The following is a 23,367-nucleotide window of genomic DNA, read 5'->3' as shown; positions in this document are numbered from 1 at the left end:
TTTCATAGCGGACATGTGTCCCATTCTGCAAGTTAGCCTTTTCTCTCACTGACCTTAATATTAAATATATCCCTCTCTGTACGACAAAAACACAAAATACTAACTTTCTAACTGGCTCAAACTCAACCATTTCTTCACCTATTCGAAATCTAAAAACACTGGAACGCTCCCCAAAGCCGTCAGGCGCTGACGGTCTTTCCTAGAAGTTGATGTCTCGAAGCGTTTAGCGACAATCAGACTTTCTTTGGCATGAACGTTTTGGAAATCCCCACAGTAAATGTAATTGACATTGTGAAAGTGGCAGCACATCAGCTGCAGCCAATCAGATGAAGTCCTTTGAGGTCACATGACAGCCCCTCCCCTGAGGTGTTTCTAAGCCAAACATCTACTTCCTATCTGTTTCAATGGGCATGTTACCGCCATTAATATGAATAGAAGTGATTTAAAATGTCCTAGTTCCTTAATTTCTCAACAAATTTTAACCGTTCTAGCGTCTAAATGTACATTCAGGACATGCTATCTTGCAAGGTGCTAGCATGCTAACTATTAGTATATTACATTTTATGCTATTCCACTACTATAAAAATACAGATATATTAGACATGGTAAAAGCGCATTATAGAAATGCCTCGTCACTTTTGGTATTTCCTCATTGCATGCTAACGATAGCATGCTAAGGTTTTATGCTAGCGTTTTTGCTAATTTTGTTCCGTTAAGCTTAAACATGGTTTTTGATACTTGGCCCCATCTTACAACTATACTAACTCATCCTATGTTAACATGCTAACGTTTCATGCTAGCGTTTTAGCTAATTTTGTATGTTTACTAGAGCTGTGAATCTTTAGGCACCACACGATTGCATTCGGTTCCTGGGGGTAGTAACGATTCCATTCAGAATCGATTCTCGATTGAAAAGCAATACTTTTTAAATAACATTGGGTGCCAGTTCTATGATTAACTACATTCCTCCATAAAATGATAAATGTTTATATTACTTAAAAGATAACAAACCAAACATTTAGTTAAGTGGCTGGACAGGAAAGGACAGATTTTGAAAAAGAAAAAAAAAATCGATTGTTGAATTGTTTAAATCGGTTAACAATCGTTACACATTAGAAATGCAATTAATTCGAAAATATTTTTATATTTTTACACCACTAATGTTTAAATTAATTAAAATGGTAAATTGATTATTCTTGTGTAGCGCTTTTCTACCTTCAAGGTACTCAAAGCGCTTTGACACTATTTTCACATTCACCCATTCACACACACATTCACACACTGATGGCGGGAGCTGCCATGCAAGGCCTATCCACGACCCATCAGGAGCAAGGGTGAAGTGTCTTGCCCAAGGACACAACGGACGTGAGCAAGATGGCGGAAGCTGGGATCAAACCTGGAATGCTCCAACACCCGAGCCACACCTACAAACCATAGATTTTTATACTTGGCACCATCTTAGGAGTATGTTAACTTCTCCTATGTCAAGTCAAGTCAAGTCAACTTTATTTATATAGCACATTTACAACAACTTTTAAATTGAACCAAAGTGCTTTACAGGTAAAAAACAAAAAAAGCATAGAGCAAAAAAAACAAAACAAAAACAAAAAACAAACAAAGAACAAACAATGAATGAGCTGAACAAGATAGAGCAAAAGCAATACGGTAAAAGGGGTCGAATAAAAAGTAAAAATTTGCTAAATAAAAATAATAATAATAAAAGTGCTACAAATTGAAAAATAAAACTAAAGCGATTGGGGCACTAGAAATGGTGGCCTAATGGGCGGACTCAGCTCAGGTCAAAGGCCAGCGAGAAGCGGTAGGTCTTAAGAAGGGTTTTGAAGACCCCCAGGCTCTGGGCTGATGTTATGTTAGCATGCTACTGTTTTATGGTAGCAACTTAGCTAATTTTGTTGATTTAAACCTAAAAGTCAAGGTTTTTAAAACTTGGTGCCATCTTGCAAGTATGCTCATTGGTTCCCAGTTGGTTTCATGCTAGCTTTTTAGCTTCGGTTGAGCTGGGGCCAGAGGTTCACAGCACAGATAGCAGGCCCATCAACATTTCCACGGGAAATTTTGTAGTGTCACATTGTCAGAAACAGGCGTGGAAATAAACAGCTCATTAGCGGCATATTTTCCCACCATTGGACAGAGTGAACTGTACATGAGATTTCATGTGCAGTACATAATGTTCAAGGACATAACATGACTTCACCCTGTGTTTACAATCCATGCAAATACACACACGTTGTATTTCATTTAGTTTCCGAAAGAAGAGGTACCATGAACGAGATGAAGGGAGAAGAATGTGTGTGCACTCGGCACACGCCTCAAGTTAACTTCCAGTTTCTATACCCGTCAAAGCTCTGACCTTTAGATAACTTGGTCCTTGCTCTCAGCTGCTGGTATCACAATTGTTTGTACTTGCTCCTGTTTTTCTGGTCATTTCTTATCCTTTTAGACCGCCTTAGAACACAAGGATCAAGGTGGACTCTACCCTGGAAAAGGGAATAGCTACGAACACACAAAAAGATGCCTTGCCAATAAGGTTTATTAAAATCACTTTTTATTTGTCTAAATTCTTGCATCAAAGCTATTCTTTGAACTACACATGTTCAATACACTATTGTGGCACATCTGACAGTTCCTTCAAAGAGTTGAAAAATGAGACCAAAAAAGGAGAACCCAATGATTTCGTCAAGATCAGCAGGTTTGACTATCACGTGTTGTAATCTGACAGGTCAGCTACAATAAGTGACACAAATGTCAAATTGTTGTCAAGCAGCCCAGACGACGGCACTGAGGACAATAGGAAGACTGACAATCCAGCGTCCTTAGTCTATGTCAACATTACCACTCACCACCTCTCTTGGAATTATACAAAACCCCAAAACCAGTGAAGTTGGCACATTGTGTAAATGGTAAATAAAAACAGAATACAATGATTTGCAAATCCTTTTCAACTTATATTCAATTGAATAGAATGCAAAGACAAGATACTTAACATTCGAACTGGTAAACTTTGTTATTTTTTGCAAATATTAGCTCATTTGGAATTTGATGCCTGCAACATGTTTCAAAAAAGCTTGCACAAGTGGCAAAAAAGACTGAGAAAGTTGAGGAATGCTCATCAAACACTTATTTGGAACATCCCACAGGAGAACATGCTAATTGGGAACAGGTGGGTGCCATGATTGGGTATAAAAGCAACTTCCATGAAATGCTCAGTCATTCACAAACAAGGATGGGGCGAGGGTCACCACTTTGTCAACAAATGTCTGAGCAAATTGTTTAAGAACAACATTTCTCAATGAGCTATTGCAAAGAATTTAGGGATTTCACCATGTACGGTCTGCAATATTATCAAAAGGTTCAGAGAATCTGGAGAAATCACTGCACGTAAGCGGCAATGCCCGTGACCTAGGATCCCTCAGGCGGTACTGCATCAAAAAGCAACATCAGTGTGTAAAGGATATCACCACATGGGCTCAGGAACACTTCAGAAAACCACTGTCAGTAACTACAGTTGGTCGCTACATCTGTAAGTGCAAGTTAAAACTCTACTATGCAAAGCCAAAGCCATTTATCAACAACACCCAGAAACGCTTCGCTGGGCCCGAGCTCATCTAAGATGGACTGATGCAAAGTGGAAAAGTGTTCAGTGGTCTGACAAGTCCGCATTTCAAATTGTTTTTGGAAACTGTGGTCGTGGTGTCCTCCTGACCAAAGAGGAAAGAAACCATCCGGATTGTTATAGGCGCAAAGTTGAAAAGCCAGCATCTGTGATGGTATGGGGGTGTATTAGTGCCCAAGGCATGGGTAACTTACACATCTGTGAAGGCACCATTAATGCTTAAAGGTACATACAGGTTTTGGAGCAACATATGTTGCCATCCAAGCAACGTTATCATGACGCCGCTGCTTATTTCAGCAAGACAATGCCAAGCCACGTGTTACAACAGCGTGGCTTCATAGTAAAAGAGTGCGGGTACTACACTGGCCTGCCTGTAGTCCAGACCGGTCTCCCATTGAAAATGTGTGGCTCAATATGAAGCCTAAAATACCAAAACGGAGACCCCCGGACTGTTGAACAACTTAATCTGTACATCAAGCAAGAATGGGATAAAATTCCACTTCAAAAATTGGTCTCTTTAGTTCCCAAAAGTTTACTGAGTGTTGTTAAAAGGAAAGGCTGTGTATCACAGTGGTAAAATTGCCCCTGTGACAACATTTTTGCAATGTGTTGCTGCCATTAAATTCTAAGTTAATGATTATTTGCAAAAAAAATAATACGTTTTTCAGTTCGAACATTAAATATCTTGTCTTTGCAGTCTATTCAATTGAATATAAGTTGAAAAGGATTTGCAAATAATTGTATTCTGTTTTTATTTACAAATTACACAATGTGCCAACTTCCCTTGTTTTGGGTTTTGTACTTGCACTCTTCTGCTCTCACACTAACTGGAAAGCCACCACACAACAGTGTGTGAGCAGTATGAGGAGATGCCCGGCTGCTGCTACCGAGGCTATTACTGTTTACTCGGAAATAATACTTTGTTAACGTGCTAAAGTTCTGGGAGCTTTCAGATGTGAGACGACAAGTGTTCCTACCTTAATATCTACAACGTCGCCTTCAAGGAAGTCCCGGGGAGCAACTCCAGGAACATAGAAGGGCAACATCCCAGGAAACAAGGACAAGAGGAGCAAGGCCCACCACGTCTCCTGGAAATGCACACATTTAAAAAGGAATAAAACACAGTATTGTGGGAGTCATGGCCGGCCATGACAAGGAGAAGGCAGTGCTTATACATGTCTCCTGTTTAGGAACACTTCACACTTCAAAAAACTTCACTTTACCTCAACTAAAATAATGTTTCAGACTGCTCACACTAGAGATCCACCAATATATTTTTTTTTATTTGGAGCCGATATTCTGTTGTTAAGATTTTCGAATGAATCGCGATTCTTATGTTTAACGATTCTTGATTGATTCAAAACTCGATTTAAAAAAAATATAAACATATTTTTTCCCCTCCAAAATCTGTGTTGTCCAGCCACTTTATTGAATATTTGGGTATAATTTTATTAAACAAAACTAGTTTTCTTTTGATAATATAGACATTTATCAGACCTGTTTATTTTAAGGAGGAATGCAGTTAATCATTGAACTGGCACACAATGTTATTAAAACTATTGATTTTGAAATTATTCGGAATCGAATTGTTTCCCCCAAGAATCGAATCGAATCGTAAAAATAGTTGTGTTTTTCAAAATTTTTGAGGAAATGTTGGACGAGTGGTGACATACATTTTTTGTACGGTCGCTAAAGTTGTGGTTAATTCAGTACCAAACAACATCAAGGTATTCTGGGTCGGATTTATAATTTCATGCTTTTTTATGCCCTTTTAAAACCACTTGAATAAGTTTCATGCCCAGGGACAATTGTAAGCTTTTGACAATGATAATCTTGAATAGTTAACATTAACCGTTACTCTGTGGCGAATGGCAAGTGGCTCACAAGACTGTTTCATGTGGTGAATGTTGCTGTAGATGTGAGATATTAATAGTTTTACTATTTTACATAAGCTATTAATGATTGTTCTTGTTGCATACTGTTTGCTGCTGGCAATCTACATCTTGCCCATGGACTATGGTTGGAAACTAGGCTTTGTAGCAAAAACATTTGCATTTACAGCAATGTTGATTAATGTGCGTTGTCCCTGTTTAAATCAACTAATAAAATGAACGTTAAAAAATTTTGTTTTTTTATCTATTTTTATTTATTTTATATAGCAAAATTTGCTTTGTTGGTCAAGCCAAAGAAATAACTGCTGGCTGCCTTTAATGGCCGACTTGTGACTAGCTTGTACATGCCTTTATTACCAGTAGGCTAGACTATTGTAATGATCTCCTTGCAGGTCTTCCCAAAAATATGTCAGGCAGCTACAGCTTGTTCAGAACGCTGCTGCTAGAGTTCTAACAAAGACCAAAAAATGTGAGCATATTACACCAATTCTTAAATCCTTATATTGGCTCCCTGTACATCAGAGAATTCATTTTAAAATCCTCCTGCTCACATATAAATCACTACATGGTCGAGGGCCGAAGTATATCACCGGTATGCTCCCACTATATAAGCCCTCTAGATCAGTGGTCCCCAACTACCGGGCGGATTGGTACCGGGCCGCACAAGAAATAAAAAAATATATATATATATTTTTTTTCTTATTAAAATAAAAAAAAATATATATATATGTTTTTCTTAAAATAAATACCATTCGTGAGGGAGGGGCAGACACAGAGAGAGCGAGAGAGTTATGATAAACGCGCATGCGTCGCCAGGCTCTGCTTTTTATCCATAGATGCATCAGATTAAATTTTTTATTATCTATAGCAGAGGTGTCAAAAGTGTGCCCCAGAGGCCATTTGCGGCCCACAGCTAATGTTTTAAAGGCCCACGGCACATTCTAAAAATACTATTAAAATAAACAAAAACATAACAAAAGTGAAATAAAAAAGCTTAAAGGTTAAATATAATTTAGAAAAAGTTGCAATGTTGACTAATAAAACAAAAGTGTTTTTTTTTCTTTCAAACTGTCATTGCTCAAAACATAATATTGAATCAAAATCAATGTTATTATGAATTATTGACATATCCAAGGTTCCGATTACTTCACATCAAATATTCCAGTAAGAAAAATATTTTTGGTGGAAGATTTTGCAAATTTGGTAAACAAATAACCCAAAAATTTATATTTTGTTGTTTTCTTACTGTACCGAAAATGAACCGAACCGTGACCTCCAAACCGAGGTACGTACCGAACCGAAATGTTTGTGTACCATAACACCCCTAATATATATATATATATATATATATATATATATATATATATACATGTATATATATAAAACCGCTCTGTATGTAACCAATCAGATGGTTGTGCGGGTGGGACAATGCTTGGTGTTGTGTACTGACAGAGACAGGAAGAAGGAAGCGGAGCAGCTTGTTAAGACTTTAGCTTAGCTTAATATGTTCGTGTGGAAACTTGTTCGGTACACCTCCGAACCGAACCGAACCCCCCGTACCGAAACGGTCAATACAAATACACGTACCGTTACACCCCTAGAATATGACCAATGTATGATCCTGTAACTACTTGGTATCGGATCGATACCTAAATTTATGGTATCATCCAAAACTAATGTAAAGTATCAAACAACAGAAGAATAAGTTATTATTACATTTTAACATAAGTGTAGACAGAACATGTTAAAACAGAAAGTAAGCAGATATTATCAGTAAATGATAAGGGTGTAACGGTACACAAACATTTCGGTTTAGAGGTCACGGTTCGGTTCATTTTCGGTACAGTAAGAAAACAACAAAATATAAATTTTCTGGTTATTTATTTACCAAAATTTGTAAACAATGGCTTTATCCTTTTAACATTGCTTTAAAATAGATCTGTGTGTGATGAATGTGAGCCACCACTCGGCTGATCAGTGCAACAGCAGGCAGTCATGAATGCTAAGCATAACAATAACATACATATACACAGGGTCGATTGCCAGGGTTAATGCAGTCAACATATATAAAATAAAAACTAAATACGATGAGGCTCAGAATTGGTTTCTTAACAAAACCTTTCTACATATAAAGTGCAACATTTCCACATATAAAATGCAACATTAAACTGCTTCAAGTTGTTGCTCGGATTAAATAAAATGACAAAACTTTTCTTCTACATACAAAAAGTGCAACATTAAACAGTTTCAGGTCAACTCAGCCTCAGATTAACTTTTTTTTCCCCCTCCAGCCTTTAACCCTGGTGACTTTCTCAACTAAATTGTCATGTTTTTTGCCAGAAAAATCAGTTATCCACATTGTCTGCAGAAAGAGCAGACCTGCTTGCAGTTAAAATGTCTCCAGCTGTGGAAAATACCCTTTCACTGGGCACGGAGCTAGCAGGTATGGCGAGGTAGTGCCTGGCTAACTTGGCTGTAAGAGGATATATGGGCTCATTGTTCTTCCACCATAAAGTTGGTCAAAATCTAGTTTTTAATGCAATATGGTCTTAAATCTGCTGCTATAAAAACACCAACGGCATTTGTTATTGCTTTAGCCCTGCCTGACTCGCCGAGGAGAGGCTGCTTGAATGCGGTGTTTGCACGACGCTCGTCGTTATTTTCGTTGAAGCGATGTTATCCATTGTTGTATCGCACCGCGAAGCCGAAATGTTCCCAAACGGGAGATCTTAACGAGGCAGAAGGGTCTTCCAGCACTGGCTTTTTGCATTTTGTAGTAGCTTGGTCATTGCTAGCATGCCGTGTGTTGCGCCTTGGTGTGCATTGTACACAACGTGTGGTGCGCTACTTAATATGTCCGTGTGGAAACTCGTTCGGTGCACCTCCGTTCCGAACTGAAGCCCCCGATATCGAAACGGTTCAATAAAGCCAATAATGCCATTTTTTGTGGTCCCCTTTATTTAGAAAAGTATCGAAATACATTTTGGTAACGGTACCAAAATATTTGTATCGGGACAAGCCTAGTCCCGGCCTACAATTATATTATTTTTTAATGCTTCTGGACATCAAATTTAATAATTTTCTGCAAAATCCATTAAATGACTTTCAATGCTTCTTAATGACCCTGGGATTTTACAAACACTTTTAGTACGTGTGTCTCAGAGGACCATCAATATTTTCATTTCAAAATGTGGGAAATCTCCTGGGAAAATTGGTAAAAATGTGAGATTTCTCTCACCATCTACTCAATATTATAGTAGTTTATGGATTTGATGAATGTTAAGGTTTCCTCGTGAGGAACCCTGAAATATTGCAAACATTTAAATAAAACAATTCCAGGCTCCTTCACGTAGACCAAGAGTCTCAAACTCAATTTGCCTGGGGGTCACTGGATGCAGAGTCTGGGTGAGGCTGGGCCGCAAGAAAATATTTCTTAAAAAAAACATTTTTAAATGTCTTTGTTTTTATTTTCAACACAAAATAAAATCAAAATATAAATGAACAAAAATGATAATTAAGTAAATAAATCAGTCATACGTAATAACAATAATAATTTGATTTCTCCAGTCAGCAACAATGTATACAACACATAATGTGAAACCCGGTTCACTCTTTCATCTCCCTGGTATTTTGCATACTCCTCAGCATGTCTAGTGGTATAATGACGTTTTAAATTGTATTCCTTGTGCACTGCAACTTTCTCTGTGCACGTTGGGGTGCCCCTGTGCTCAACAAAGAAACATTGCATCTCCCACTTTTCCTGGAATTGTCTTTGCTCGTCACTAACTTTTCTCTTCACTGCAGGCTTTGAAAAAGACATGTTTGGGGTTGTGGAATATATTTGTATTTAACCGACGCACGGAGAATAATGTTATTTCCGCAATGTGTGTCGTTCCGCTTTTCCTCCCGCAGCAACACTGCGGTCGGCGGAAAGTACAGGGAAAAAGTGACGGCTCCCGGAGTGTTATATGGCGTCATATAAAAATATATGTAGTGTTCATCGTGTGAGGCAATGCAAATTAAACAATAAAAAAAATAAAAAAAAATAACGGTTTGAATTGGTCCAGGTTATCGGGGGCTTTATTACTGCCGGACAGGTGTCGCGGTGTGACTGCAGCCAGGCACGTAAGACAACCCTCGTCTCCATGGCAACGTTTCTCTCGCTTTCACTCATTTGCCGCTTTTCCACTAACGCAGGGGTATTTTGGACCCAAATAACAAAAATTGTCTCTGTCTGGAGCCAACGGGAGGGGGGGGGGGGGGGGGCGCTCGCTGTGGAGTTTACAGCTACGGTAGCACAATTAGCCCCGAACGGGCTAACATCACGACTAACGTGTTACACGTCCGATTCGTCCAGCGACTCTCTGTCGGAGTATCAGCGCTGGGGTCCAGTGCACCACAGTTTTGTATTGTCGCTCGGTCCTTTGGAAGCTACCGGACCACTCGTCACCCCCCCCCCCCCCCCCCCCCCCCCCCGGACCGGCGGGAGCGAGAAAGACACACACAGTGACAGAGAGCGAGCGAGAGAGAGAGAGAGCGAGAGCGAGAGCGAGCGAGCGAGGGAGGGAGTGAGGGAGGTAGAGCGCGTGCGGGTCTCGTGGAAAAGCAGTAAAACGTTTCTCTGCTTGCATCACGCAAGTGACGTCAATGTTCGGCCCTCGAGAGCCATATACCACACCATGATTGGTAGATTCCTTGTAGCCCGGAAGAGTTAGGGCTACAAGGGATTCTGGGTATTTGTCATTCTTTTTTGGTGTGGGTTCACATCGTGGCGCATATTTGTAACATTGATAAAGTTGTTTTGTACGGCCACCCTCAGTGTGACCTGTATGGCTGTTGATCAAGTATGCATTGCAGTCACTTACGTGTGTCTGTTGAAGCCGCATATAACATGTGACTGTGCCGGCACGTTATTTGTATGGAGAAAAAGCGGACGCTAAAGGCGTGCCATTACGGCACGCCCGCCCTTAACACGTGCCCTCAATATTGTTGTCCTCAATATTGTTGACGGTGAAATTCGGGAGGGTTGGCAAGAATGCTTCAGCTCCGCACACAGCGCTGTCAAGCACCATTCAAATAAAGCTCGCTTGTCAAGATATTTACGCAAAGTTTGGACTTTTCTGTCGTGTTCATGTCCATCCATCTATGTCGCGTTTTTTGACTGAATCACTGCACACGCTCCTTTAAAGAGCCCACGCTACAAGTGTTGCCAACAGAGGTTTTAGCGACGCCATCTCTGCAGTAGCAGAGGGAAAAACAGGGCATAGGACAACAACTATTTTTCCAACAAAATGTACAGTTTTGCCAGGTAAGCAGAGAAAAAATTGTAAATTGTATCTGCTGATGTAGTTCTGTTTGTAGTTGTACAAAACAAAAGGCCGATACGGATATACCGGTATGTCAAAATGCCAAATATCGGCGTCAATCAGCCCGGCCGATAACTGGTCCATCTTTAGTTCACACTGTTACCAAAGAAATGTCAACTATTATACTAATGTTTTCATACATTCATTCTAGCCCCAATGTCAACTATTATACTAATGTTTTCATACATTCATTCTACCCAGACGTTAAAAAGAAATGTCAACTATTAGACTAATGTTTTCATACATTCATTCTACCCAGACGTTAACAAGAAATGTCAACTATTATGCTAGTGCTTTCATACATTCATTCTACCCAGACGTTAACAAGAAATGTCAACTTTTATATAGTTTTCATACATTCATTCTACCCTGACGTTAAAAAGAAATGTCAACTATTATACTAATGTTTTCATACATTCATTCTACCCTGACGTTAAAAAGAAATGTCAACTATTATACTAATGTTTTCATACATTCATTCTAGCCCCAATGTCAACTATTATACTAATGTTTTCATACATTCATTCTACCCAGACGTTAACAAGAAATGTCAACTATTATGCTAGTGCTTTCATACATTCATTCTACCCAGACGTTAACAAGAAATGTCAACTATTATGCTAATGCTTTCAAACATTCATTCTACCCAGACGTTAACAAGAAATGTCAACTTTTATATAGTTTTCATACATTCATTCTACCCTGACGTTAAAAAGAAATGTCAACTATTATACTAATGTTTTCATACATTCATTCTACCCAGACGTTAAAATGAAATGTCAACTATTATACTAATGTTTTCATACATTCATTCTACCCAAACGTTAACAAGAAATGTCAACTATTACACTAATGTTTTCATACATTCATTCTAGCCAGACGTTAACAAGAAATGTCAACTAGTTGACTAATGTTTTCATACATTCATTCTACCCAGGCGTTAAAATGAAATGTCAACTATTATACTAACGTTTTCATACATTCATTCTACCCAAACGTTAACAAGAAATGTCAACTATTACACTAATGTTTTCATACATTCATTCTAGCCAGACGTTAACAAGAAATGTCAACTAGTTGACTAATGTTTTCATACATTCATTCTACCCAGACGTTAAAAATAAATGTCAACTATTTGACTAATGTTTTCATACATTCATTCTACCCAGACGTTAAAAATAAATGTCAACTATTATACTAATGTTTTCATACATTCATTCTACCCAGACGTTAACAAGAAATGTCAACTATTATACTAATGTTTTCATACATTCATTCTACCCAGACGTTAACAAGAAATGTCAACTATTATAAAGTTTTCATACATTCATTCTACCCAGACGTTAAAATGAAATATCAACTATTATACTAATGTTTTCATACATTCATTCTACCCACAATGTCAACTATTATACTAATGTTTTCATACATTCATTCTACCCAGACGTTAAAAATAAATGTCAACTATTATACTAATGTTTTCATACATTCATTCTACCCAGACGTTAACAAGAAATGTCAACTATTATACTAATGTTTTCATACATTCATTCTACCCAGACGTTAACAAGAAATGTCAACTATTATAAAGTTTTCATACATTCATTCTACCCAGACGTTAAAATGAAATATCAACTATTATACTAATGTTTTCATACATTCATTCTACCCACAATGTCAACTATTATACTAATGTTTTCATACATTCATTCTACCCAGACGTTAAAAATAAATGTCAACTATATGACTAATGTTTTCATACATTCATTCTACCCAGACGTTAAAAATAAATGTCAACTATTATACTAATGTTTTCATACATTCATTCTACCCAGATGTTAACAAGAAATGTCAACTATTATAAAGTTTTCATACATTCATTCTACCCAGACGTTAAAATTAAATATCGACTATTATACTAATGTTTTCATACATTCATTCTACCCACAATGTCAACTATTATACTAATGTTTTTATACATTCATTCTACCCACAATGTTAACTAATATACTAATGTTTTCATACATTCATTCTACCCAGACGTTAACAAGAAATGTCAACCATTATACTATTTTTTTCATACATTCATTCTACCCAGACGTTAATAAGAAATGTCAACTATTATACTAATGTTTTCATACATTTATTCTAACCATACGTTAAAAAGAAATGTCAACTATTATACTAATGTGTTCATACATTCAGTCTACCCACAATGTCAACTAGTATATTAATGTTTTCATACATTCATTCTACTCCGATGTTAACAAGAAATGTCAACTATTATACTAATGTTTTCATACATTCATTCTACTCACAATGTCAACTAGTATACTAATGTTTTCATACATTCATTCTACCCAGACGTTAACAAGAAATGTCAACTATCATACTAATGTTTTCATACATTCATTCTACCCACAATGTCAACTAGTATATTAATGTTTTCATACATTCATTCTACCTAGATGTTAACAAGAAATGTCAACTATTATACTAATGTTTTTTACATTCATTCTACCCAGACGTTAAAAAGAAATGTCTGATTTTGATTGAGTTGAGTTTGTGTTTATTTGGAACATGCATGCATGCATACAACATGATACATCACAATTTCCAATTTCTCTATTTAACATGTTCGAAAAGAAGCAGGAAGAAGCAGAGCTTATTTAATCCAACCCCTTTGCCTTTACATAGCAGTTGCTAAAACGCTTGTTCACTTTCTGTTCTCAATTTATTCATAATATACTCCAGAAGTAATAACATTAAAAATAAATAAATAATAATTACTGAAGTTATATTTCATATGGTGAGATAAATAAGATTATCTACAAAATGAACGGATGGATGAAATAAATTCAGAATGTGTATCATGGTTCTTCTTCTTTGTACTTAGTAAACACTTTAAGATTGAAGAGTTTCTTGAAGTGGATTATATTAGTACATTGTTTGATTTATTTGCTTAATCCATTCCATCCATCATTTAAGTCTTAAGTGTTGTACATGCGTACAAAAGTTTTAAATTACATTTTTCTCTAAGGTTATATAAGAATTGTTGTACGTTCTTCGGTAACAGGTTATTGCTTGCTTTGTGCATCATTTTAGCTGTTTGCAAATTCGCTATGTCGTGGAATTTCAGTATTTTCGATTCAATGAATGTTCTCTATATCCAACAACATGTATTATGACAACTGATCTTTCTTGTAATACGGTTAATGAATGAAGTGTACTTTTGTAGTAATTTCAGCTCATTTCAGTGACCACTACTTCTCATAGATAATAACACTAGTTAGAAGTAAACCTTTATTAAGAGGGAAAAATCGTCATCCAAAGTGTACAACCTGCTCAGTGGCCTTGTGGTTAGATTGTCCGCCCTGAGATGGGTAGGTCATGAGTCATTCCAAAGACTATAAAAATGGGACCCATTTACTCCCTGCTTGGCACTCAGCATCAAGGGTTGGAATTGGGGGTTAAATCACCAAAATGATTCCTGAGCGCGGCCACCGCTGCTGTTCACTGCTCTCCTCACCTCCCAGGGGGTGATGAATAAGGGGATGGGTTAAATACAGAGAGTAATTTCACCACACCTAGTGTGTGTGTGACAATCATTGGTACTTTAACTTTACTTTTAACTTTATAGCCTGTAGAGGTCCGATGATCTGGAATGAGATTGATAGCTCTAAAAAAAAGAATCACATTCTTTAAAATTTTTAAAAAAGCGTTTTAAGCAAAATTTATTGCAACATTATGCTTAGTACATTTAGCACAGCCCTTATGGTTGAGGAATTCACATTAGCCGCATAATTTTGGTCTTGACCTCCGTATGTATGATGATTATCGCAGATCTTCAAGATGCAATCTTTTAATCAAATTTGAATAATACGATATTGAGACTGATTTGGTGTATTTAAAGATTCCTTTTTTATTTATAAATTAAATTGTAAATGGGTATTTGGTGGGTAGGTTTTGAAATGTATTGTATTTTGTATATTGTATGATGATATATATTTTAACTGTGGGTCTCTGTCCATAAGCTGTGTGCTTCTGGGGATGACCTTTTTGCAGAACGGACTCTGATATTAACAAAATAAACAATAATGAAATACAAAAATATGTCTGTCTGTAAATAAATACATTAAAATTAATAAGACCTCGGGATACCCTGATTTCGCAGATTTTTTTCAAATCAAAAAATGTATATACATTAATTTGAGCAGATACAACCCATAGGCCAAACTTGCCTGTTAGGTTACAATCCAGCACAACATGCACAATACTAAGGTGTTGGTTCTAAAGTGTGTAATTGACATGTCATTTTGCACGACTTTCTTAAACGTTAACAGGAACATTATCCGTTTTTGCAGTAGTTTAATTAGTTTGTGATTGAATTATCTTCTAAGTTGAGGCTATTAACCACTCAATGTCATCAGTTCCTTGAGATATTTACTAATCAGTAATAGTGATGATGGCATTAGCATATAGCACAGACGTTCTGAGTGCCTGCAAGTCCGCATTCGGGGCAGGATTACTGGTGAGATACAGCATATAGTGAAAGTAAAGTCACTGTTCCTTTTAAATGTTGTGTTTCAACATCTATGCTAGTGTTAGTCATATTTATCATTTTGTTCTTCTAGGCTGCACCTCCAGCTGTGTCAAGGGACGAGGGACATGGTTGCACATTAATTACGATGTGGGGAGCCTGACTTTCACGACGTTGGAACACGGACACACTTTCACACAAACACACGCAAACGTACTCGTTCACACACAAGATCACAGTCAATAAAGGTGGATTGTTCCGTGCAGGATTATACCAAGCATCGTTACTTCCCTACTGTTTACTATTGCGGTATCTTCTAACACAAATTTCCGTCATGTTTGATCGAGGAAATATGCTAAAAGCTGATCACCATGATTGATCAGTCTTAACTATAATCTATGTGAAGTAGCCCAGAGTTGTTTTTATTTCAATGTTTGCAACACTTCAGGGTTCTTCACAAGGAAACTTTACAAAGTATTAAATCCATTAACTGCTATAACATTTTATAAAATTTAGTAGATGGCGAGTAATTGTGCTTTAGAGTAACATCCCATATTTTTACCAATTTTCCATCCATGATTTCCCATATTTTGAAATGCAAATATTGATGCACCTGTTAGACACACATAATAAAGGTGTTAGTGAAATCCTTTCATGTTTTTTGATGCTAAATTAACCGCAACATTAGCGCTGCATAAAACATGATGTCGCTGCTGGTCCAACGTTTCTGGAAATTAAAAAAAACAAAAACAAAAACAACTTAAAGCCTTGTCCAGACGTTAACTACTAATAATCTGTATTGCCAATGAAAAAATGATATCGGTCGATTTCTAATATGAACGTGATCGGCTTTAGTCACCATTATCCACTACACATGGAAGCTAAACAGCAAGTAACCCGGGGTTAATATGAGGTCCCACTGTTGGCTGACCCGGGTAGTTACAGTCGTGGTCAAAAGTTTACATACACTTGTAAAGAACATAACATCATTGCTGTCTTGAGTTTCCAATAAGTTCTACAACTCTTATTTTTTTGTGATATAGAGTGATTGGAGCACATACTTGTTGGTCACAAAGAACATTCATGAAGTTTGGTTATTTTATGAATGTATTATGGGTCTACTGAAAATGTGACCAAATCTGCTGGGTCAAAAGTATACATACAGCAATGTTATTATTTGGTTACACGTCCCTTGGCAAGTTTCACTGCAATAAGGCGCTTTTGGTAGCCATCCACAAGCTTCTGCTTGAATTTTTGACCACTCCTCTTGACAAAATTGGTGCAGTTCAGCTAAATGTTCTTGGTTTTCTGACATGGACTTGTTTCTTCAGCATTGTCCACACGTTTAAGTCAGGACCTTGGGAAGGCCATTCTAAAACCTTAATTCTAGCCTGATTTAGCCATTCCTTTACCACTTTTGATGTGTGTTTGGGGTCATTGTCCTGTTAGAACACCAAACTGTGCCCAAGACCTAACCTCCGGGCTGATGATTTTAGGTTGTCCTGAAGAATTTGGAGGTAATTGTCCTTTTCCATCGTCCCATTTACTCTTTGTAAAGCACCAGTTCCATTGGCAGCAAAACAGGCCCAGAGCATAATACTACCACTAACATGATTGACGGTAGGCATGGTGTTCCAAGGATTGAAGGCCTCACCTTTTTTCCTCCAAACATATTGCTAGGTATTGTGGCCAAACAGCTCAAGTTTTGCTTGTGGATGGCTACCAAAAGCGCCTTATTGCAGTGAAACTTGCCAAGGGACATGTAACCAAATATTAACATTGCTGTATGTATACTTTTGATCCAGCAGATTTGGTCACATTTTCAGTAGACCCATAATAAACTCATAAAAGAACCAAACTTGGTAATGTTTTTTGTGACCAACAAGTATGTGCTCCAATCACTCTATAACAAAAAAATAAGAGTTGTATAACTTATTGGAAACTCAAGACAGCCATGACAATATGTTCTTTACAAGTGTATGTAAACTTTTGACCACGACAAAAACGTTCCGCAAACCACAGGCCAAACTTGCCTGTCAGGTTACAATCCAGCACAACATGCACAATACTAAGGTGGTAGTTCTAAAGTGTGTAATTAACATGTCATTTTGCTCAACTTCTTAAACGTTAAAAGGCACATTATCCGTATTTGCAGTAGTTTAATTAGTTTGTGATTGGATTATGGACTATGGACTGAACTCTCACTCTATTAACTAGATCCACCGGAGGGGGGGTGGGGGGTGGAAGGGGTCCCCACATCTGCGGTCCCCTCCAAGGTTTCTCATTGTGCCCATTGGGTTGAGTTTTTATTGTCCTGATGTGGGATCTGAGACGAGGATGTCGCTGTAGCTTGTGCAGCCCTTTGAGACACTCGTGATTTAGGGCTTTACAAATCAACTTTGATTGATTGATTGAATTATCTTCCAAGTTGAGGATATTAACCACTCAATGTTATCAGTGCCTTGAGAGATTTACTAATCAATAATAGTGATGATGGCATTAGCTACAGCGTGTAGCTAATGCTAACAGCTAACACTCGAGTCAATGAATGAATGGTTTGTCAGCAGCCGACAAGGCTCGTTCTGATATTCCAACACATCCCACTGGACCTGGCGAATAAAACCAGAACCATTTGTTGGTGTTAAACCCGCTCCTGACCACTAAGCTAAAGTGACGTTAGCTGCTAGCTTAGCGACCAGGAAGTTAGCGGAAGGAGCGTCAACATTCAAACAAACATTAAAGTCTGCTCGTAAAACCCATCGAGTCGCCGCCAAATTGTTGTCTGCCGAGTAAAGCGGAGACTTAAGCCCCCCAAGATCACAACACGCATCCTTTAAAGGGGGAAACAAAAGGTGAGGAATATGTAGTTTGAGGGGAAAGTGCTCGGCGCTCTACTCACCACAGCCGCGGCCGCCATTTTGAATACGTGTCATTTGTGACGTCACTACTGTGATTCTTTTTTTCTATGACGTCTTCTTTCAATAAATGTATTGCATTGATCAAATATATACTAATATAGTCATCATATATGTTTTTGATTGATTCTGACTTTAGAGTAAAATAAAAACACACATCACTCAAAGCGCTTTGACAATATTTCCACATTTACCCATTCACACACTGATGACGGGAGCTGCCATGCAAGGCGCTAACCAGCAGCCATCAGGAGCAAGGGGTGAAGTAACGGACGTATTGCCGTATATATATATATATATATATATATATATATATATACGGCACCCCACAGCATGGTGGCCAGCTATTAAGTTGTCTGTTTTCATCGCAAAATTCCACAGTATTCTGGACATCTGTGTTGGTGAATCTTTTGCAATTTGTTCAATGAACAATGGAGACAGCAAAGAAGAAAGCTGTAAGTGGGAAGCGGTGTATTGTGGCAGGTGTTGTGCTGGATAACGCACCCCCGCCATAGAATGCACCCCTTGACTGGTGTGCCGGATAACACAGCCGGTGTTTCATTGTTTACATTCCCGGAAGATGACAGTCAAGCTTTACCATTGGCCTGTGGAGAACTGGGACAACAGAGACTCTTACCAGGAGGACTTTGAGTTGGATACGCAGACGCGGTACCGTGAGTACGCATGCAGCTGCGGCTTCCAAACATTTGATCGCTTGCCCATACGTGCGTGCCGCTATGTGCATGTCACGTACGTAACTTTGGGGACTTTGGGGAAATATATGTGCTGTATGAACTTTGGGGAGGTGAACGGTACTTTGGGTTGTGGTATTGAGTGTGTTGTGCAGGTGTTTGAGTTGTATTCGCGGGTTATATGGACGGGAGGGGGGAGGTGTTTGTTATGCGGGATTAATTTGTGGCATATTAAATATAAGCCTGGTTGTGTTGTGGCTAATAGAGTATATATATGTCTTGTGTTTATTTACTGTTTTAGTCATTCCCAACTGAATATCAGGTCCCACCCGCCTCTCACAGCATCTTCCCTATCTGAATCGCTCCCACTGCCCTCTAGTCCTTCACTCTCACTTTCCTCATCCACAAATCTTTCATCCTCGCTCAAATTAATGGGGAAATCGTTGCTTTCTCGGTCCGAATCGCTCTCGCTGCTGGTGGCCATGATTGTAAACAATGTGCAGATGTGAGGAGCTCCACAACCTGTGACGTCACGCGCATATCGTCTGCTACTTCCGGTACAGGCAAGGCTTTTTTATCAGCGACCAAAAGTTGCGAACGTTATCGTCGATGTTCTCTACTAAATCCTTTCAGCAAAAATATGGCAATATCGCGAAATGATCAAGTATGACACATAGAATGGACCTGCTATCCCAGTTTAAATAAGAAAATCGCATTTCAGTAGGCTTTTAAATTTAACTTTATAACGTGACATCATCGCGCTCACGCCGCAGTGTCGGGCGAGCGTGCACACGCGGCGCACTCTTTTAGTCAATTAGTGCGTGACACACGCACACAGCCCGGCCCCCGGCCAAATTTTTTTAAGTCAAAAACTCAAAAAGTTTGGGGACCCCTGGTCTAACCCTGCTAACAAAATCCATGAAGGCTTACCATGATTTATTGCTTCCGGTAACCCAAATGTGGATACGACAAGGATTTCGCCACCCTAGTGGTACATATATGTCACTACAAGTTGCCGACCGAGATGCTGGTGCAGTTCTACTCAGCCATCATCGAGTCCATCCTCACCTCCTCCATCACCGTGTGGTTCCCCGGCGCCACAGTCCGGGACAAGCATCGACTGCAGCGCATGGTACGTGCTGCTGAGAAGGTCATTGGCTGCAAACTCCCACCCCTTCAGGACCTGTTCTCCTCCAGGATCAGGAGGCGTGTGGGTCGGATCACAGCTGACTCTTCTCACCCTTGACACAAACTATTCTCCCCTCTCCCCTCAGGCAGGAGACTACGGTCCATCCAGACCCACACCTCCCGCCACCTGAACAGTTTTTTTCCCCCTCGGCCATCAGGCACATGAACAATAACAAAATCTGATAGCTCAGTTACAGCTCATGTTACTCTATTCTGTGTTATATGTGTTTTATGTTGCACGATTGCGCCAAGTAAAATTCCTAGTTTGTGAACCCTTTCTCAAAAAATGGCAATAAAAACTCTTCTGATTCTGATTCTGATTCTACAAGCTAACCTTGTAGCAATTGAATTAATCACATTGATGTCAATTTAACATGTTACATCTTTTCACATGATATCCACACGTTTGCAGTGTCTCAACTTCTTCTTCTGTGCATTAAAGGTGCATTATCGCCACCTACTGTGTTGGAGTGTGAACCAGAGTTCCCTCCCTCATATTCTTTTCCATACTAAATTGTACTGCGTAATCCCGTCTGTTTTAGGAACTTCACTAGAATGTACTTGTTGCTGCTTAATGCCCCTTTGAGAGTTTTCTTTATGTCTTCCAACTTTCACTTTATAGTCTTTTCTTATTTATACTCTGTTTCCCACAAGGAATAATTGCAGGTGTCTCATAATCCTGTTGGGTGTTTACTCATGAGGCGCCACGTCATCTTCAATTTGGTTTGTCCTAATCAAATATACACGCAATGCTGTATAAATATAATGTACTCCTTTCAAGCCAGGGAGGTCACCATTTAGCGTACCTTTTTGACTCACAGTTTCAACCTTTAGTCAAGCAAGCTTGACTAAAAAGAAATGTTTGCTATAAATAAGTATATTTGTTGTAATGAAAAACCATTGAATTAGCCCTGAGATGAATCAAAAACTAACACACTAGTGTCACAGTGTTGCATGATATGCTCACGGCTGTCATGTCTGTGTGATCATGTTTTGTTTTAGTAATGTTCGGTTTAAATTTTGGACTTTTTGTGCACTTTTGTTTTGTTTTGTCACCATAGCAACCATTAGTTTTCACCTGTCACGTCACGCACCTGTTTCACGTTCGGACTCACACACACCTGTCACCAATCATGTCACTGTTATTTAAGCCTACCTTTGTTCATCACTCGTTCTGCCTGCGCTGTTTTGATGTCACACCGGTTTATGTCTTGCTCTGTCCAAGTAAGTTTCCATGTCCATGCCATAGCTTCTGTTTAAGATTAGCCTCACTTGCGTTTTAGGCACGCTTGCCTCTTTTTTTTGTTGTAGTTGTTGTTGTATTGTTTATGTTCGCGGTAGTGCGTGATTTATATTAATAAATCCTAGCCTACCTTCACGCTGTTGTCCGGAGCCGTCTATTTTGCATTGGAAGAACAACCCCGCAGCTAGCTGCGAACCCCACTTGACAGAACGCAGGCAGCAGACGTTCTTCCGCAGACCGGCCACAAGGAGGTGATGGAGACGCGCTGGCAAAGCTGGAAGCCAACCAGAAAGGCTTTTTCTCGCCAGCATGACGCGTCGTTCCCCCAAAACCCTCCCACGGACAACAAGATTCCCCAAGCAGCTCATTTTTCCTTGCCGCCGCAGGAGGCCTGTGCTGATGACGTCATCCCGCCCACTGGTGATGACGTCAGAAACCAAGATTTTTTTTTTTTTAGATTCTATTTACGCCCTGTCAGCCGCCCACCAAGGACTTCGTTTCAAAAAATAATCCTTTTGAGAATTTTTTTTCTAAATTTAGATTTTTTCAGACCCAGTCTAAAGTGGGGGTGGTGAATAGATTTTCTGGACAATTTAATGGGGAGGATTCTGCCCCCCCTCCATACCTCCCCCCACCCACCCTTAAAGAGAGTTCCAGACCGTAGGGAGCGCGTCTGGTATCCGCTCCTTGAGGGGGGGGCTAGGGCTGGGAACTGCACTGGTGGGGTGACTCAGCTTCACCATGTCAAGCCACAGCCTCCCTCACGGCCGCCACCACCAGTCTTTTACCATGCCAAGCCGCAACCCCCAGCTAGACCACCTCCACCTGCACCAGTAGCTCCACGACGCCAAGCTCCGGTACCAGCTCCACGACGCCAAGCTCCGGTACCAGCTCCACGACGCCAAGCTCCGGTACCAGCTCCACGACGCCAAGCTCCGGTACCAGCTCCACGACGCCAAGCTCCGGTACCAGCTCCACGACGCCAAGACCCGGTACCAGCTCAACGACGCCAAGACCCGGTACCAGCTCAACGACGCCAAGACCCGCCATGCCAAGACCAAGACCCGCCATGCCAAGACCAAGACCCGCCATGCCAAGACCAAGACCCGCCACGCCAAGCTCCGGTACCAGTTCCACGACGCCAAGACCAAGACACGCCAAGACCAAGACCAAGACCCGCCACGCCAAAACCAAGACCCGCCACGCCAAGACCAAGACCAAGACCAAGACCCGCCACGCCAAGACCAAGACCCGCCACGCCAAGACCAAGACCCGCCACGCCAAGACCAAGACCCACGCCGAGCTTCGCCGCCTGACGCGCCACGCCGAGCTTCGCCGCCTGACGCGCCACGCCGAGCTTCGCCGCCTGACGCGCCACGCCGAGCTTCGCCGCCTGACGCGCCACGCCGAGCTTCGCTGCCTGCATCATCTGCTGCTTCCACGCCTGCCACGATGACGACGCACCTCCCTCCTCGTCGGTCACAGATATGGCCGCTACCTGGTCGCCCGCCACGCCAAGTGCGCCCACCTCCCAGTCGGCCACGAATGTGGCCATTCCCTGGGCGCCCGCCTCGCCTGCTGCAGCGGCGTTCCACTCGCCGCCGCCACCTAACTCTGCCCCGGTGGATACGGGGACACGTGGCCTGGCGACCCACCGCCATGTCCCCCTCCTGCCCTCCCATGACTCTTGTTGATATTTTCTGTTTTTGGACATCTGGGATCTGTCCGTAAGGGGGGGATTCTGTCATGTCTGTGTGATCATGTTTTGTTTTAGTAATGTTCGGTTTAAATTTTGGACTTTTTGTGCACTTTTGTTTTGTTTTGTCACCATAGCAACCATTAGTTTTCACCTGTCACGTCACGCACCTGTTTCACGTTCGGACTCACACACACCTGT

General features: G+C 40.1%; 1 protein-coding gene across 1 annotated transcript in view; it reads right to left on the bottom strand.

The window, feature by feature from the left end:
* Positions 1-18,369, bottom strand: part of tm9sf4 (transmembrane 9 superfamily protein member 4) — a 41,343-nt gene extending 22,974 nt beyond the window's left edge. The window contains exons 1-2 of the mRNA XM_061985535.2: positions 18,332-18,369; positions 4,612-4,722 (exon numbers count right to left, since the gene is read on the bottom strand). Coding sequence (XP_061841519.2) covers positions 4,612-4,722; positions 18,332-18,349 — 129 coding nt within the window. The 5' untranslated portion in view covers positions 18,350-18,369. The remainder of the gene's footprint in view (positions 1-4,611; positions 4,723-18,331) is intronic.
* Between the last annotated feature and the right edge of the window lie 4,998 nt (positions 18,370-23,367).

The sequence above is a fragment of the Nerophis lumbriciformis genome, linkage group LG23 (genome assembly GCF_033978685.3).
Source record: "Nerophis lumbriciformis linkage group LG23, RoL_Nlum_v2.1, whole genome shotgun sequence".
Classification (NCBI taxonomy): Eukaryota; Metazoa; Chordata; class Actinopteri; order Syngnathiformes; family Syngnathidae; genus Nerophis; species Nerophis lumbriciformis.
The sequence above is the reverse complement of the archived record's forward strand: the minus strand, read 5'-3'. Positions and strand labels throughout refer to the sequence as shown.